Below are 16,605 nucleotides of genomic sequence, written 5' to 3'. Positions count from 1 at the left end.
TTCTATCATGTTTCACCTTTAGTTTTTCATTTTATTTTAATTATGTTTCGAAAGCCCTTTCAGTATGCTTTGGTATAGAGTGGATAGTGTGCTTTTACCCACACTATCTATTTCTCGAAGAACTACCAAAGAAATGAGCAGTTCTTGCATAAATGTGTGAAAACAGCACTCCAGAAATCTTGTAGGACAAGGTTTTAAAATAGGGTGTCTATGAACCATTGAAAGCAACTTGATACAAGACGTAGGATGTCTTCCTTATATTTGCATATTTGAAATGTGATATGAAAAAAGGACTATAAACTCCATACCTGTTTCTTCTAAGCATTGTCATATAAGAGGATTATACTGAGGGTGACCTGAGGGATTCACATAAAAATATGCAACACAGAAAAAAAATTCTGGTTTATTGTATGAAAAATCAACATGGCTGTAAATCTAAAGACTGGAATTCAAGGTATATTTGGGTTTAACACTGTTTATCTGAAAAACTGAGAAAATCTATTTCTAGGTTTGTGTTTTCCTGTGTTTATGTTTTCCTGTTTTCCTGCTCCTCAGCACCTCAAAATAGAAAACAAGGGTAGAAGGAAGAAAATGTTTCTACTTTTTTGTTTGTGGTTAAGGAAAACGTCTATGATGATCTTGTAGGAAGCAGAAAAGAATCACACCCAAACATCCATCAAGGTCTACTTGAGAGGAATGGAGCAGATAGGGTCACATCTGTTCACATTCCTGCATGTATACCTTTTCATGCATTTCTAGACTGTTTCCCTCCGTACTGGTTCTCTTTATCCAATCCTTCAGATCTAGCCCTCAGACATGAGTCATTTGTAGGTTATTGGATCAGTGGTAGGAAGCACACCGTTCTCCTTTATGTTTTGCAGGGTTGCACAGCAAAAAGCTTCAAGCTATCAGACTTTTAGACAGAATGGAAGTCTTACTAATAATATCACTTTCTACCCGTACTTCCAGAAAATGGGCAACATTTGAGTTCTTTGCAGCAGAAGCTACCTATTATTAGTAGTATTCATTCTGCAGTGGAGTCTCCTTGCTTGCAATCTGCAGCACAGTAACAGAAAGGGGAATATCCCCATAAACTTGTACAAAGAATAAGAGATAAAACTTTCTGTTGTCAAAATTCAGTATAATAATAAATTGATAAAAATCTTGGATTTGGTAGCTCTTGTTAGAGCCCAGGATGACATGTCATAATGCCAAGTGCTAAGATTAAGGCAACCTAAATTTGTGTTTTTTTTTTTTTTTTTTTTTTTAATGAGATTCTCTCTTCCTCCTTACACACATACTTTTATTTTGAAAAGACACTGTGCATTCATAATGTCTCAAGTTGTGAATTTCAAATATGCAGAACAAGGGTTCACTCCCCTTGACATTCTAGGGTGGAAGCATGTGTACATCTTTTAAAAATCAGTTTTTGCCCTAGAGAATACATGTATGGTTGCTGATTTTCCAAGATATGCACCATTGTGCACCCTTGAGAATGGGAAAGCCTTTTCTGCATAAAAGAAAACACTACATTTACAAAAAGGGGTATATGCCAACCGTGTCATGAATCTTCACAGCAAAAACTCCCCAAGATAATGTCAGCATGATAGACAGTTAATTTATATTATGCAAATTGCATGCAAATATATACACTGCATCAGATAATTAAAACTTTCCTGAATACATATTTACAAAATAGACAATCTATCATGGTCCATGAGGTTATAATCTAAGTTTTTTTTAAGTGAGCAGTGCAAAAACTCTGAAAATTCACACAAAAGTGAATAATAATAATTGAAATATAATGACATAACATTTATTAACTTTGGTTCTGTACAGAGTGTCATTCATTCAAAAAATCCACTGATTCACAAAGTAAAAATTGGAAGCTCGTTTCAACAATTTGTGCTAGTGGAAAATATAGGAACCAATGTGCTACTACGGCTGTGCAGCATCAGTAACCATGGGCAGGAAGTGAAAAATTGCATATGCAGTGTTATGAAATGAAACTGACATGAACAGAAAATGTACTAAGAATTCTGAGTAAATGCTTGCAGAAGGTAGCCTTGGTGATTTTTTTTAGACTTCATCTTCCAGCTTCACTCAGAAAGTAGCACCTTCTTTAGGACCTTTGAGTTCCAGCCGCGATGGTAAACACATACCTGTCTTAAAGGCAGCAGAGTTAATGGGTGAATATTACTGGACTTTTCCTAAATCATGTTAGTTCTTCCTAGAGATGTCCATCAAGTCCCAACAAGTTTTGACATGTTCTTCAATTAATAGTCCATGACAGGATTATAATCCACAGGGGCATAGTAGCCCTATGTGAGTTATGAGTCTAAAATCAGTAACTGCATTGTTTGGCACCTAATAATGATTATTAATTGCTCCTCTTCTACCTCCTTTATGCATGACAGAAATTGGTAAGGCAGTGATCTCTCTCCTTTTTACTTTCCATTGCCCTCCAAGAAGTTGCTTCAGTGTTTTTCTTGTTCTGCTCCCATATTGCATAGCTGATATTCTCATGACGCTCTCAGTTGATTTGAGTCCATACTAACCTATGAAAGTCCACATCCAGGACAAATCTAAATGCTGGAATTCAAGGTACATTTTGAGCCCAGTATAATCTATGGGGAAATCAGTGAATGTTTTAAGATGGAAGAGACCTTTAAGATCTCTTCCAAGATCTAGTTCTAACCCCCTGCTATAGGCAGGGGCACCTCTCACTGGACCAGGTTAGGTTGCTCAAAGCCCCATCCAGCTAGCCTTCAACACCCCTAGGGAGTGTTGTAGGGGAACTCTTGTGTCATGGCTTGGACTGGTGATTGAGCACCTGATGAAGGAGCGTGGCTTCCAGGGAAATTTTTACACCTGTGTTTTTGTTTTTTTTTTAAACCAGCTGGGTAAGTTTCGTTCTTCTTTCTGTATATGAATACTGGCCTACCTGAAAATATTTTGCCTGACATCACCAAGATCCTGTCAGAAGCAATTTTGCTTCCTCGTAAGCAGAAAGAGGAGGCATCCAGAAACTCTCTGGGTGACCTGTTCCTGTATCTCACCACCGTCACAGTAAAAAATTTCTTCCTAATATCTAGTCTAAATCTACCCTCCTCCAGTTTGCAGACATTTCCCCTTATTCTGTCTCTACATTCTTTCATAAAAAGTCCTCCCCAACTCTTCAGTAGGCCCCTTCAGGTACTGGCTGCTATAAGGTCTCTCTGGAGCTTTCTCTTTTCCAGGCTGAAGAGCCCCAGCTCTCTCTGCTGACTGTACCTCGTGATGTGTGCTGCAAAAGACAGCTGGTTGGGGAAAGCAGTTTCTCCTGCCTGTGCTTGCAGAAGCAAGAGTATTGGTTTATTTATGTTGTTTTTCTCCCAGTTGACAAGATGTAGTAAATTTCATTCTTGTTTTGAGCTTGGACAATGCTCAGCAAGCCACAGGTTGTAGCGTGACAGTGCGTAGCCTTTCAGCCTGATCTTGCCAGCAGTGAGATACAGGCTTACTTGTAGTTGGTGGACTTTAGAGTTTGGGTTTTGTACTGAGGGATATGGTTTAGTGATTACTATTGGTGATAGGTGGATGGTTGGACTGGATGATCTTGAAGGTCTTTTCCAACCTTGGTGATTCTGTGATTCTGTGTGACTAATCTGCACTGTCAGGATTCATCTAACATACAAAACTATGTTTAAGAGCTTATGGTTTTGTGGCTGAGGAAAGCTCTTCTAACTTTAATGCAAGTCTGTAAGACTGTTGAACAAGATTAATGAATGAGGGCAAAAATAGCCTTTTGCTTCTAAGGTTTAACCTCATGCTTGTTAACAATAGTGGTCAGCACCTTTCTGCTGATGGTGGCCAGTAGGATTGACTCAAAGTGCATAAGCTGAAGGAGGAAAGACACTTTGCTAGCTGATGACTTGTGAATATAGGATGGCCTTTGTTTTCTTTATGTAAAATCTTCAGTTTGAGGTCTGTATTACATGAGAATTGAACATTTTGGTAGAGTTCCTTTTTACCAGAGAAGAGTTCCATCCTCCTCCACAATTAGCTATGTGTTTTTTTTTTCTTTCTGTTATATCAGGCAGGCAAGATAATTTTTTTTTTTAAGTCTACTTCCAGAATTGGGTAGTCGAGAAGCCAGTTAGAATACTGTTTGTTAATGGACTCTGGGCCAATTTCTGCTATTCTTGCTCATACCAAGTAGCAACACTGACCTTCTTGTGGAGATGCATATTCTATCTAGCACAACAGGAACTTTTGAGGCTCATCTTATGCTGAACTCTGTATTTTCATACATTCTGTCAGAGGAACACACAGCAGTTGTGTCCTGCAGACAGAGGTTAGAATCCATGCCAGATTTTCCAGTAGGGCACTATCAGAAGAGAATTTTTATAGAGAGAGAGAAATAGTCTTTCTATTCTTCTGGGTCTGATCAGCCATCAAAAACATTGTCATTTATCAGAACCAAATTAGAAATTACTTGAACTCCATTTGTCATTATTTGAAGGGCTGTAGTGATTTGAAATGCCTCTAAGTAACCTGTTTCTAAATAGTCAATGTCTGCTCCCTGCTTAGATAGTTTTGCAAAAAGCACTTTCCAAACAAAACATCAAAATATATCAGCATATAATGATTTTCATTAAAAGTAGATTTATTGACATAAATGACAAAATGGCCAAGACATTTAATTGAGTGTTGAACAGTCCTCATATTTAAATCTATTAGAAATTTAATATAGCAGCAGGTTTTGGCGGCCTTGAGAGCAATGGTAAGAAGGCTTTCCGAAACATGCTTTGTGAATCTAGATATTTACTTTGCAGGGAAAGTATATTGACATGTGCTTTAGTTTTGTGGATACAGAGAATGGCAATAGGCTCTTACCCGTCTGTGTGACAGTTATGTTTACCTGAGACCCTGCTGCCTTAATTGAGGAGGATATATTCTTTGCCTCATTTTATAATAGTAAAAGGAATATCTGCACCAGACAGGAGAATTACTGGAAAAATAGTTCACTTGGCATGTACGAAGGGCTTGTGTTCGTAATTAATTTATTTATTTTATGAGACTTGGCCAATACAGAAGAAAAAAAGTTACCATGAACACAAACTTCTCAAGAAAACATTACCTTAGGTAGTACAAAAGGGCTTGATGAATCTGCCAACAACTCAATGCTCCATAAAAACAGACATGAATCAATTGCCCTCCATCAAATCAAGACCTGTAAGGATGCAGTGTTCAAAGTGCCAGTCAGTTTCCATGACTGCCTAACATGTTTTGTTTTCTTTACCTATGAAAGAATGCTACTTTCTACAGTTATCAAAGAGCAACTTCCAAGTAGTCTTAATAATCAACAGCATGTGTCTGTCTGGTGTGTTTGTTTGTCTATTTGGGAAAGACAGCTGAAACCAGTAACACTCCAAGTGCTGTGCTGGGAAGCAGAGCCATACTGCTGCTGCAGTTGAGTCCTGGGGAGATGAAAATAGAATGCTTGATTGCTGGTTATCTCATCAGCCCTTGTGAAAAGCAGCTGACAGTGTTCACGTTTGGAAGAGGAGAGGAAACTGGGAATCCATTACATTAGTTCTGGTGTTTCAGTTACGCAAATATCCATGACTGTCGTTCAGAAAACAGAGAGATGGTGCTTAAACCGTAATTCAGATATGTCCATTCTAATATGGTAACAGGATGGTAAATTGGTTAAGGAAAAATCAGCTTTGTTTCTTCAGACTCAGTTGGAGGTAGTGGAAATAGGACTTCTGAAGCTAGACAGAGTAACTGGGGATTTTCCCTCTCTGCCTGATTTTGTTAATAAATGCTGTAATTTGGATTTGGCATTATGAATGTTAGCCACTAATTGGCATCTGAACTGAGAATAGCTGATAGAATATCAGTGGCCATTTTACTTGCAATAAACTCCACAAAATTGTAACAAAAGCAGTTGGTTCTTTCTCTCCTAACAATGAGCAGTGTGGTTGCTGGTTTGACACCCACATACTTATTCCTCCCCCAGTGTTTATGTCTCGACACTTTAAACTCTCTTGCAGAGCTTCTTATCAGCTATTGCACAAGATACCCAACAGGTTTTAAGGCTAGACAGTTTCACAATACCAACAGTCAGCAGGGAAGGCATTTTTGGTGATAGATGTTGGACTATCTCTTGAAATCTTCAGTAAAGGCACATGGAAGAGATGTACTGGTAACATGCAGTGCTATTCTGTACTCAGTCAAATGAAAAAGGAAACTAAGTGGAAAGTACTGGATTCTGACAACAAAGAAATAGAATGTAACGTTCTGATTTTTTTAATGTAATTTCATTTTTCCTTTCAATCAGCTATTGGTCTTATGTTCTTGACAATGAAATGCACTCTCTGGGCTTCAGAATCACAGTGTTGCTCAGCTTTAGAAAAGTCTTTTTTTTTCATACTACCATCTGCAATACCATCCATTTAGTCATGTAGCACTAAAAATGCACAGTTTCCAGACCATTTTTTAATTAATTTTTAATTCCTTTTTTCACAGTATAAAGAAATTTAATTAGATATTATAAAAAGATCTTAGGTCTCTGATAGCCCTCCTCCCAAAGGTGCTGATGTGGCTGCATGGCCCGAGGGCACCTCTCAGCACTGCCAGCCTGAGGCTGCCAGAATGGCAGAGATCTTCTCAAAGACCAGAGGGCTTCTTTTTGCTTCCTTGATATTTCTGAAAGTAGAGCAGAGCTTCCATATAATGTTCAACACATATGAACGTTTTTCTGATTTCAGAAACTTTTCTTCACATTTGGTTGGGAACAAAGCTTACAAGGTTGACTTAATAATTTGAGGAAGTCTAAGTAGGAACGAAAACGTCTGGGGCTAGGAAGAGATCTAGGTCTCTTGGGGAGGACCAAAGAAACATTAGGTGACGATCTGTGTTCCAATTTATGAGAACTTTTCCATCAGCTGCACTCAAAGAATTTGAAATACACTTTTTTTTTTTGTCTTTGTGGAATTGCTCTTCTTTGCCTTTCAGAGTGAATCTGGCAATTTTCCAAGGCAAACTTGCAAAGGAGTAGAATAAATCACTTGCAGTGTTTGACTGGTAGGAATCCAAGCACTAGAGAAACTACCTCATTTCTAGAAAGCCTAGTAAAAAATGGCTGGGTTTACTTAATCTTTTTGACTCAGTAATATTTCTGCTTGAGTCTACAGTTTGCCAGCCATAAACATTGTGACAAATAATGAAGTAATCATGCAATTAGGACTCACTTATACTGTGACAGTGACCTCTTACTTTTTTTCCCCCACATAAAAAGAAATAAATATGGTCTTTTTGTCCTCATTGGTGCTAGCTTGTTTTCTCTCCTGGTTTTACCTTTCTAGGGCTGCCTAGACTGTGTTCTGCTATGAGGCAGTAAGAGTGTACTGTATGTTTTGTTAGTTGCACTGAGCGTGAGGGGTAGATGAGCTGTGGTTTATTTCCCTCTCCAAAATTCTAGACAGCTGAGTGGGGCATGGAGCAGAAACAGAGTCTTCTGACTGTGCAATTCCATGGTAAATCAAAAGTAGCTGTCTAGCTAGGATCATACCACTTTATTATCCATAGGACTGTGTTGGTACAAAGACAGGACCTGAGCAGAGCAGGGCACTGAAGGCCTGGTATAGAGCCTCTTTGGGGTTCAATCTTGTGTCCACCACCATTTCATAAAGAGACTCATAAACAGTTGCTTCTTCCTTCCCTGAACTTTCTGCCCGTTTTTTGGAAGTGGTTCAGCTACTTCTACTGCAAAGCTTTGGCAAAGAGGAAACAAAGATGAAACGCTGGCTCAAACCAGCCATGAAAGAACCAGCTGTCTTAGAATCATAGAAACCTTAGAGTTGGAAGAGACATCTGAAGACCATCTAGTCCAACTCCCCTGCAGTGAACAGCATGCCGCAGGTAGATCAGGTTGCCTAGGGCCTGATCCAGCCTCTTCTTGAAAATCTGCAGGGACAGAACATTGACAACATCACTAAGTAACCTGTTCCAGAGCCTCAACATACTCACTGTAAAAGATTTTTTCCATATATCTAACCTAAGTTTACCCTCTTTGAGTTTGAAGCTGTTTCCCCTAGCTCTGTATAGAAACTCTGCTAAAGTGTTTGTTCCTTTCTTTCCTGTAACTCTCCTCTAGATGCTGAGAGGCTGCTATCAGGTCACCTTGCAGCCTTCTGTTATCCAGGCTTAAGGGTCCCAGCTCTGTCCTCATAGGAGAGGTCTTCAGTGTGTCTTTGTGAGTTTCCAGGCCATTGGTCACTCAGTAACTCTGCTGCCAGATGTTCCTGTCTGAAATGACTTCCTGTAATAGAGGCTTGTATCCTGTGTCCCATATGAAAAGCACTCAGTACTGGGCATTCCTGTTTTTCCATGGAGACCAGAATTTTTTTCCAAGTGCTTGAAGCCCAGATGCAGAAGTCAATGTAAATGCTGCTGAAACCATGCAAGTGCTCAGTCTGGTGGCTGGGAACCAGACTCACAGATGCCCAATGCATAGTCACTTTACTTCTGTCTAGGACTGTGACAGAGCTTGCTGCTTCCAATTTTGTATGTTCTCCACTTTGGAGTCCCAGTCACACCTATGTCAAGTGTTTTATAAATGCTTCTGGCTTTGCAGTTGTACCATAATGCTCTTCCCAAGGCTATATGAAAGTCTCCTAAAGAGAGGTCAGGATGAAGTCACTGAACAGGGACTTTTTTTAATGGTCAATCAAATTTTTCTTCTGAGAGTGCTTCATCTGTCTGCTTGTCACAGCAGCAGTACTTCAACTTGATTCTGGATGCAGCTGGATCTGACATGCCAGAATAATCTATTTCTCTTATGAGATGACCAATGCATTAAAATTAAGCAGTGGCTGACTTAAATTTGCACCTAAATTATACCGTAATATTACTATTCTTAGGAGACCCTAGTAAGAACTGGAGAAACTCAAACAGATTTTCAAAATCAACAGATGTCTAATTTAAAAAACTAAACTAAAACTCAGATGCTAAGCAAAATTGACTTTGTTAAAACCTGTCAAAATAGATTTTCCATGAAATAATGTTTCCAAGAAAAAGTTTTAACCTCAGGTTTTGAAGAATGTCACCTAAATGAATAAACAGAGAAGTAAAATAAAAATCCATTGTTTTAAAATAAATAAATTTATAAGAAAATAAAAAAGAAGAAATTTTATCATAGATCCCACATAGTATAAGAATAGCATGTGGTTTTCTTTTGAAATTTTTCAACTTTATTAAGTATCCTTGATAGATATAATATCCTACTCTCTTCCAACACAATGCACTTCTCACTTCGTGTGTGATTTAAATTATTCTAGTAGCTATACAATCCACTCATGCTGAAAAGAAATCTCAGGATCCTTTGCTTTCAATTGTTATTAATTCTTTCAGTTTCCACCATCACAGGATAGCCTGAAAAAGGCGAGGAGATTCAGTCATGGAGATATCACAAAAGAAACTACACCCAAAAATTCTTTCTGAAGGGACAAAGATAAATCCTCTTCGTTCCAGATGAGTTAATGAGGGCTCGGCATGAAATCAGTCAGACTGCTCATTACAAGTCTCTTTTACTGTGCTTTCTTCTTTCCCCATCTGCCTGAATTTAGATATGCCTTCAGATTTTCCTCTAATCACTTGCTTCTGAAGATTCTGGTCTGCCTTTGGCCAGCTGCTTTTTCGAAACAAGTTTTCTGTCTCTGGATAATAAGGTATTTTTGCTTCTTTCCAGTGATGGTTGGGCAGACAGAGATGAAGTCATTGAAGGTTATGAACAGGAAGCAAACGGAGGCATCACCATCAAACTGCAATCTCCAGAGGTCTTGTCATTTGATGACTACTATCTGAAGCTGCGTCTGGACACCAATACCCGCAATCCCTGGTTTCCTGAGTTCTGGCAGCATAGATTTCAGTGTCGCATCCCTGGACACCCATTAGAGAATCCCAACTTCCAGAAGAACTGCACTGGTAATTTATCAGCTCTTTTTCCATTTCAATGTGTGCTCTGGGAAAAAAAAAAAAAGAAAAAAAAGAAAAAAAAAAAAAGAACTTTATTTGTTTGCTTATAATTTATTAATCATGGTGAAAAGTGAGAACCAAATTGTAAATAAATTGTAAATACATAAGTCAAAATTCTGGGAGAAAAATATCTAGCACAGATTCCTCTCAGTATAATTTTGCTCTGTCATAAAGCAGCTCATTCCACTTTGAGGTTTTATGTCTGTACTGAGGCTGAGGTGAATGCCTAAATTTGTAGCATGGATACATGGCCATGAATAGGATAAAATAAGTAAAGTTAAATTTTAAGAAAAAAATTGAAACAAATTGAAACCTTTTTTTTTTTCCAAAATCATTTTCTCTAACCAGTATGATAATCACAAAATTCAAAGAAAATACTATAGCCAAATAAATATCAGTGTGTCTTCAAACTGGAAAATCATCTGTTTCACACTTTCTTTTCTTCACCCATTAAAAAGCATACTTTTTTTTTCCACTACATAGCACTTATTTAAACATCAATGTCCTACAAATAGAAGCAATACTCACCTCATAGTAAGAGAAGTGTATCTGCTCATAAACAGTTTGTTTTTTTCTATGTCAGAACCTGAGAAAATTAACTATATCTTAGTAAGATTGAATGTACTGGTAAATTTAGATGGTTGTGATCACTTTTGTATAAAATACTTACTGAATAATTTTGAAAGTATTTAATTATAGTTGGTGAATATTTCATCTCCAGTCAAAAGAGTACATTTTAGTAGTAAGGAAGTTACCCTGTGAAAGAAAATAATAATGAAATCTGACTTCCCATGGATTTTTGTCCTATTCTTTATGTCTCTAACCCCTTTATCCAATTGCAGTAATCTCATTTCATGCACGCTGAGATAACTCCTCACTGTATTTATAGTTCCTCTGCCGTCAACAACACTTCTTAACAGAACCTTCCAACCTTCCACATTACCTTTACTTTCCCCTCAGTTCTCTTATTAATAGATGAGCCATATCAACACACACTGTGACTGACTCAAAAATGGCATTATGTGATGACTGGCAGACTGGCTGGGCCCATATGAGCTCTTGGGAGCTAGTAGGAAGACATACTGGCTAAGGAATTGTTGTGTGTTTTGTGTGATATTTTTTTACTCAGAGGAATTATTAACTTTGCATTCTACCAAAATGTTCATTTATGTTATATATATTTATTTTAAGACTGCTTCACTTCAGAGAAAGTAGTTAACATAGGCCAACGAGAGCAGAAATTAGTAAGGGAAGAATGCATGATGGACACACAAAGCAAATATATAGTTTCTTTCTTAAGAAATTTATGATTAAAATAATTTTGCTTTGGTTGTGAAAAAGTTTCAGGCTGTTACTCAATAAAATGTCTGATTTCTGCTGAATATCAGCAGCTGTAAGCATGGGTAGTATGTTATCCAGTCTCCACTAAACAATAGGCAGGACTGGCATGATCATTCTTTGCCTACCATATCAAAGGCAAATATCAACTAGTGACATCAAACTGGAGTACATGGGTTACTTCTTCACAGTGAGTAGATGAGTTGTCAGATAAGTGCTGCTGTGGACTACAGATTTTTACTTGAGAGAAAAATCCACAAAAGAAATTCATAGGAAAAAATAATGGTCTGCTTTATGGAAAAAGCAAGCAAACACCACCAAACTTTTTAGGAAATCTTGGGGCTGAAGGCACTGAATATTGGAGAAGGTGCTGCAGAGTTACCATCTTCTGTTGTGATACAGGTACAAACCTGCTGTGGTGTTTCATGCTGCTCAAGCAGGTATCAGAGACATCAGTACACTCTGACCGTTAATTGCCATAATTTAGGCACTCTAACATCTTTCCTTCCTCTAACAACCTCTAAATTTTTTCATGAAGCTTCAAAATATGTGGTACTTTTTTGTGCTTTTCTCAAAAACAGTCATCTCTTAAACTTGAGGATGAATTCTCAGGATCATCATGCAGAACTGAGAAGTTCATAAATGTTTCAAATCACAAAAGAAAAACCCACCATGTATCTATTCCAAATAATGGCGTAACTGTAGAATCAACAGACCTATGTGTCCCCAGAGTGTGTGGGAGCAATGCACAAAATCTTATTGTCTTTTTCTTTGACTGCACAGAGCTGACTTCATACACTCACACATACGCTTCACCGCAGCTTTCCACACGAATATCTTTATCTGATTTTTCTGCTGGTTTAAGAATGCTGCCTAAAATACTAACAGCTCCAAAGCTTGCTGATGGAGTCTTCCTCTCCAAGGAGGTTTAGTATAGCAGTGTTAAGAAAATGCCTTTTTTTAACTTATCACCTATACCTATAAATTCGGAGACAGGCCTCTTTGTAAGCATGTGGGGAAAAAAAAAATCTGAATTGCTTCTCACATCCTTCACAAAGAAGGTTATGTGCACAGATTTGAAAATGAGGGCCACACAGGCCAATAAATAAAAAAAAAATATTTGATATCCACCAAAAGCACTGATAGACTACATTCTGACTTTGTTACACCACAAATTAAAATCTTGCTGTTACTACTCCATCACTCCAGGAAAGGTGTCAGTATTGAACACTGGTATTAAGGTTCTCAACTCCATTATAGCTGAGAGCTTTCTTTCTTACCTCACAGTATGCCATTAGTATTCCTGTAACAAGGCATACAGGATCCTGAATTATGGAAAACGCTGAGTCCCTTGTGCTCTCAGGACTCCTTGCACATTATTAGCATTCATTGTGACTAAGTCTTGGTCCTGATCTGTTCTGTATTCAAAAAGAGCACTGGTAGTCATTACTGAAAACACAGCACACCTGCACTTCTGTATAAACAGAAATTGATTCAAAGGTAGTAGTCTGCTCAGATTCATCATCAGAATCCGAGGAAACTTTCTAATGAAGCAGAATACCAAGGGCAAAAGATACTTGTGTTGTTTAGGAGAGCATAGTGTCCTTGTATTTACCCATCAGTGGGATCCGTAAGAAATACCACAAGCAAGAGAAAACAATGTATTCCTCCAACTACCTTGTTCAGAGAGAGTCAGAATTCATGTTTTGTTCCAATTTGAAGAGAAGATTAATTACAAAGTTTGTATTTGAATATCTTCAATTACTTCTTACCCAGTATAATTTTCTCACATACAAACTAATTCTTTTATTGAGTAATTCATTCAGAATTGGCACTGGAATGTGAAGTTCAATTTTCAGCATTCATGGATAGGCGAGGACTGTTCTTCAAACATTTACAGCTGCTGCATTTGCAATTTCTAAGACACTGTTGAGTCAGCACTAGATTGGGATTGCAGACTCTAGAAAACAAGGGAGAAGCAAATTCTTAGAAATCCTCCTTCCCCTATGACAGAAATTATTGTATGAATTCTCTCACTCAGTTCCTGAGAAGGTTGATGTCATCCTTCAGGAAATCTCATGTTGCACTGAACTCTGTGAGTATTTTTTGAGGGGGAAAGAGGAAATACCAGAAGGAAGCAAATCCAAGTGCATCCCAGTCTACAAAGCAGTCTGTGAGATCTGCCTTAAGACTGACCACAGTTGCAAAATAGTTTATCTGGATGAACTAGTACTATATGGTAGTAGCACAAATTCTTGGGAAGAGAAGAAAACCTGCTCTTTTGGGAACATTCACTTATTTCTTGCCAAAATTAAAAAGAAATATCCTACTTTTCCCATTTGGGTAGCAGCCAAATGAGTGGGAGCTATTTCTGACTCACTTTTTGCTGATGTTATAGCCAAATGAGTCTCATAAATTGACTGCCTCTCTGTCTCTCTCTTTTTCTCGGATATACAGTATATACCAACACGGTAAGATTCAAGTCTAAAATTTTTCTTCTGCATAGAAAAGAGATATTTTTTGTATATTTTTTTTTTTCTCTTCTTGATTTCTAGAAGGCCAAGACCACTTCCAGTACAAGGTTATTCTTCTCAAAATATTCATTCCACTACTGAGTGTTTTCCATTAGTACCTACACTCTTCAGGAAACTCAGCATGTTCTGCATCTCTGTATGAATAACTGACTCATAGGGAGCTTCAGAACTTCACAATATTCTTCGTGGCCTTCAGATGACAAATCAGAACAGTGTAGTCCATTTTAACACTACCAGAACGCTGCTTTTGTATTTGAGATGTTAAGAAACTACCTCAGAATGATCCTAATGCTATGTTCCCTTGGCATGCAACTTCCAGAACTGCTCCAAGCAGAAGTCACTGCTTGTGTCTATTCATCAGACAAATTAGCCATTTCTACATCTAGGAGATGGCAAGATATGGTGATAGTCTGTATTGTCAATTGAAAAACACTTTTCCAACAGCTCTTTGGAGGTTTACTCCTCTCTGAGCTGATAGAAATAGCCTGAATAGAAGTCCTTTTCTCCTCACTAAACTACAGTTATGGATGTTTCTCTGTTGAACCTGACAAGCTCACATGAGCATGAATTAAATGCAATTCTCACATACGTGGATATGAGGTAGAACTCAGTGCAATTCAAACACTTTTATGGAGGTTTCGCTGCTTGTTTACAGAATGTCTATTCACCTCTTGGCAGATAATAAAATGGCTGCAGTTTCTGTGAACTGGATAGGATGAATACTCCTCTGCACCACAAGAGATTTACAAAATTTATTATGGAACTTATGCAAACATCAGATTGTGTTCACAGCAGTTCATCTGCTGGGAAAACAGAATGCATAGACAAGCAATCAGCACAGACATTTTTTGACAGAGTGAAGTGGAACAAAGTGGGCAATTCAATGATTCATTGATTTAATAGATTTTTGACGAGAAAGATTATTTATCAGTGAACCTATTTGCGGTAGACAAGAACAAAAAATATAGATTTTTTTTTTTATTTGTTCCAATTGCAGGCCAAGTTCCCTTGGATGCTTACTCATACCTTGGTCATGCCGTAAGGATTGCTTTATCTGCTAATTCCTGTCTGGGTACAAGGAAAAGACAAACAATCAGACTAAGTGCAGCCAAAGTCACAGAATTACATAATCACTCAGGCTGGGAAGTAGCTTAAGAAGGCTGTAGTCCAACCTCCTGTTCAAAGAAGGATCAGGTATAAGTTTAGCTTTGAGGGTTTCAGGATTTTATTCACTGAAGGCTTGAAAGAAGCATGGAGGCAGCAAAGCCCTCTGGGCAACCTTTTCCAGAGTGAGGATGTGAAAAAGCTTGGCCTTATATTCAATCTCAGCCTCTCTTGTTTCAAGGTATGTCCATTTTCTCACACTCCCGCTATGTTCTACCATGAAGAGCCTGTCCTTTTCTTAATAACCTCCCTAGAGATATGAGAAGGCTGCTGTTGGGTTTTCCTTCAGCCATCTCTTCTGCAGGCTGAACAAGCTCAGGTCCTTCAGTCTATACTCACAGGACAAGGATTGCACCCATCCTGATGGACCTCTGCTGAATGAGCTCCAGATTATCATTGTCCTTCTGTACTAGGAAGTCCTCAAACTGTACACAGTATTCTAAATGCAGCCTAATGAGTGCAAAGTCTAGGGTAGCAGTGATGGTAGTTGTGGTGAGGTGATCACGACCGACAGGCATCTGTCTGTTCTGCTGTCGGTACAGCTGAGCATGCTGCTGGCCTTCATTCCTGCCAAGGAGTGGCCACTACATTCTTCCATCAACTTTGATACTGAGAAGTTGTGTCTTTTTCTATCTTTCTGCATAATCAGCCTCTCTTAGAAAGAGGACATAGGACTACACCATACCTAAGCAGTTCTCATCCTCATATGATGCCCAGTCAGGGGCAGAACACACTAATGATAGCAGAAAATAGTTTATAAGGAGGACTAAACATTCCAGAAAAGGTTTTTATGCTTTGGTATGAATAATGCTGACTCATAGCTTTTGAGACAAAAATTACATATTAAAAAATTGTAGTTTACTTTGTCACTGTGATGACCTTGTGCCATTTGCATGGCTTTGTATAGACCTGGTCTAAAAGAGATATGGAGCATGGTGCAGAGATGCTTTAGAAATCAAAGACATATGCAAGAACACACAGAGCAGTACATTATGTGAAAATACTAGCTCAAGTCCAAGAGTGATATAGTTATGTGTGTGGGATGCTATAACCAAAGTACTAAACCAGCAAGATAGCCAGATCAGTTAAGATGTCTCTGAACAGCATTTTTAAGTGTTTGCCACTGTTATCATCCACTCATTAAAAAGAACCTAGTTTTATCTCATTCAGACATAAACAGATTGAGTATAGTTTTAGTGAGGTGTTGTTTTTTTTTTTCCTGATGTAGGATAATAATGTCTTTTTGGAAGGTCTACAGAACCTCTACTTAAGCTTGTCATAGGGTTTGTTTTTCTCTGATGTTCTACTTGACTGCACTTATTACATCAGATGAGAAAATTGAAAATGGATGGCTGACCTATTCCCATCCTTAGACAGTACTAACATAATTCCTCTTTCAGTGTACATCCTTGTCCACCAGTAATGCAGTTCAGGACTTTTCTTAGTCATGGTCTTTTTTCTTAAGACGTTTTAATTCTGATCAATTTATATGAAATAGCCTGGCATCCTCATTTACTCATATTGGTGGACAGAGCTCTTAGGC

General features: G+C 38.1%; 1 protein-coding gene across 11 annotated transcripts in view; it reads left to right on the top strand.

The window, feature by feature from the left end:
* Positions 1–16,605, top strand: part of GRM1 (glutamate metabotropic receptor 1) — a 177,609-nt gene that overhangs the window by 105,310 nt on the left and 55,694 nt on the right. For all 11 annotated transcript variants that reach the window (XM_048936392.1, XM_048936395.1, XM_048936397.1 and 8 more), the window contains one exon: positions 9,740–9,975. In XM_048936392.1, coding sequence (XP_048792349.1) covers positions 9,740–9,975 — 236 coding nt within the window. The remainder of the gene's footprint in view (positions 1–9,739; positions 9,976–16,605) is intronic.

The sequence above is a fragment of the Lagopus muta genome, chromosome 2 (genome assembly GCF_023343835.1).
Source record: "Lagopus muta isolate bLagMut1 chromosome 2, bLagMut1 primary, whole genome shotgun sequence".
NCBI classification, from domain to species: domain Eukaryota; kingdom Metazoa; phylum Chordata; class Aves; order Galliformes; family Phasianidae; genus Lagopus; species Lagopus muta.
The sequence above is the reverse complement of the archived record's forward strand: the minus strand, read 5'-3'. Positions and strand labels throughout refer to the sequence as shown.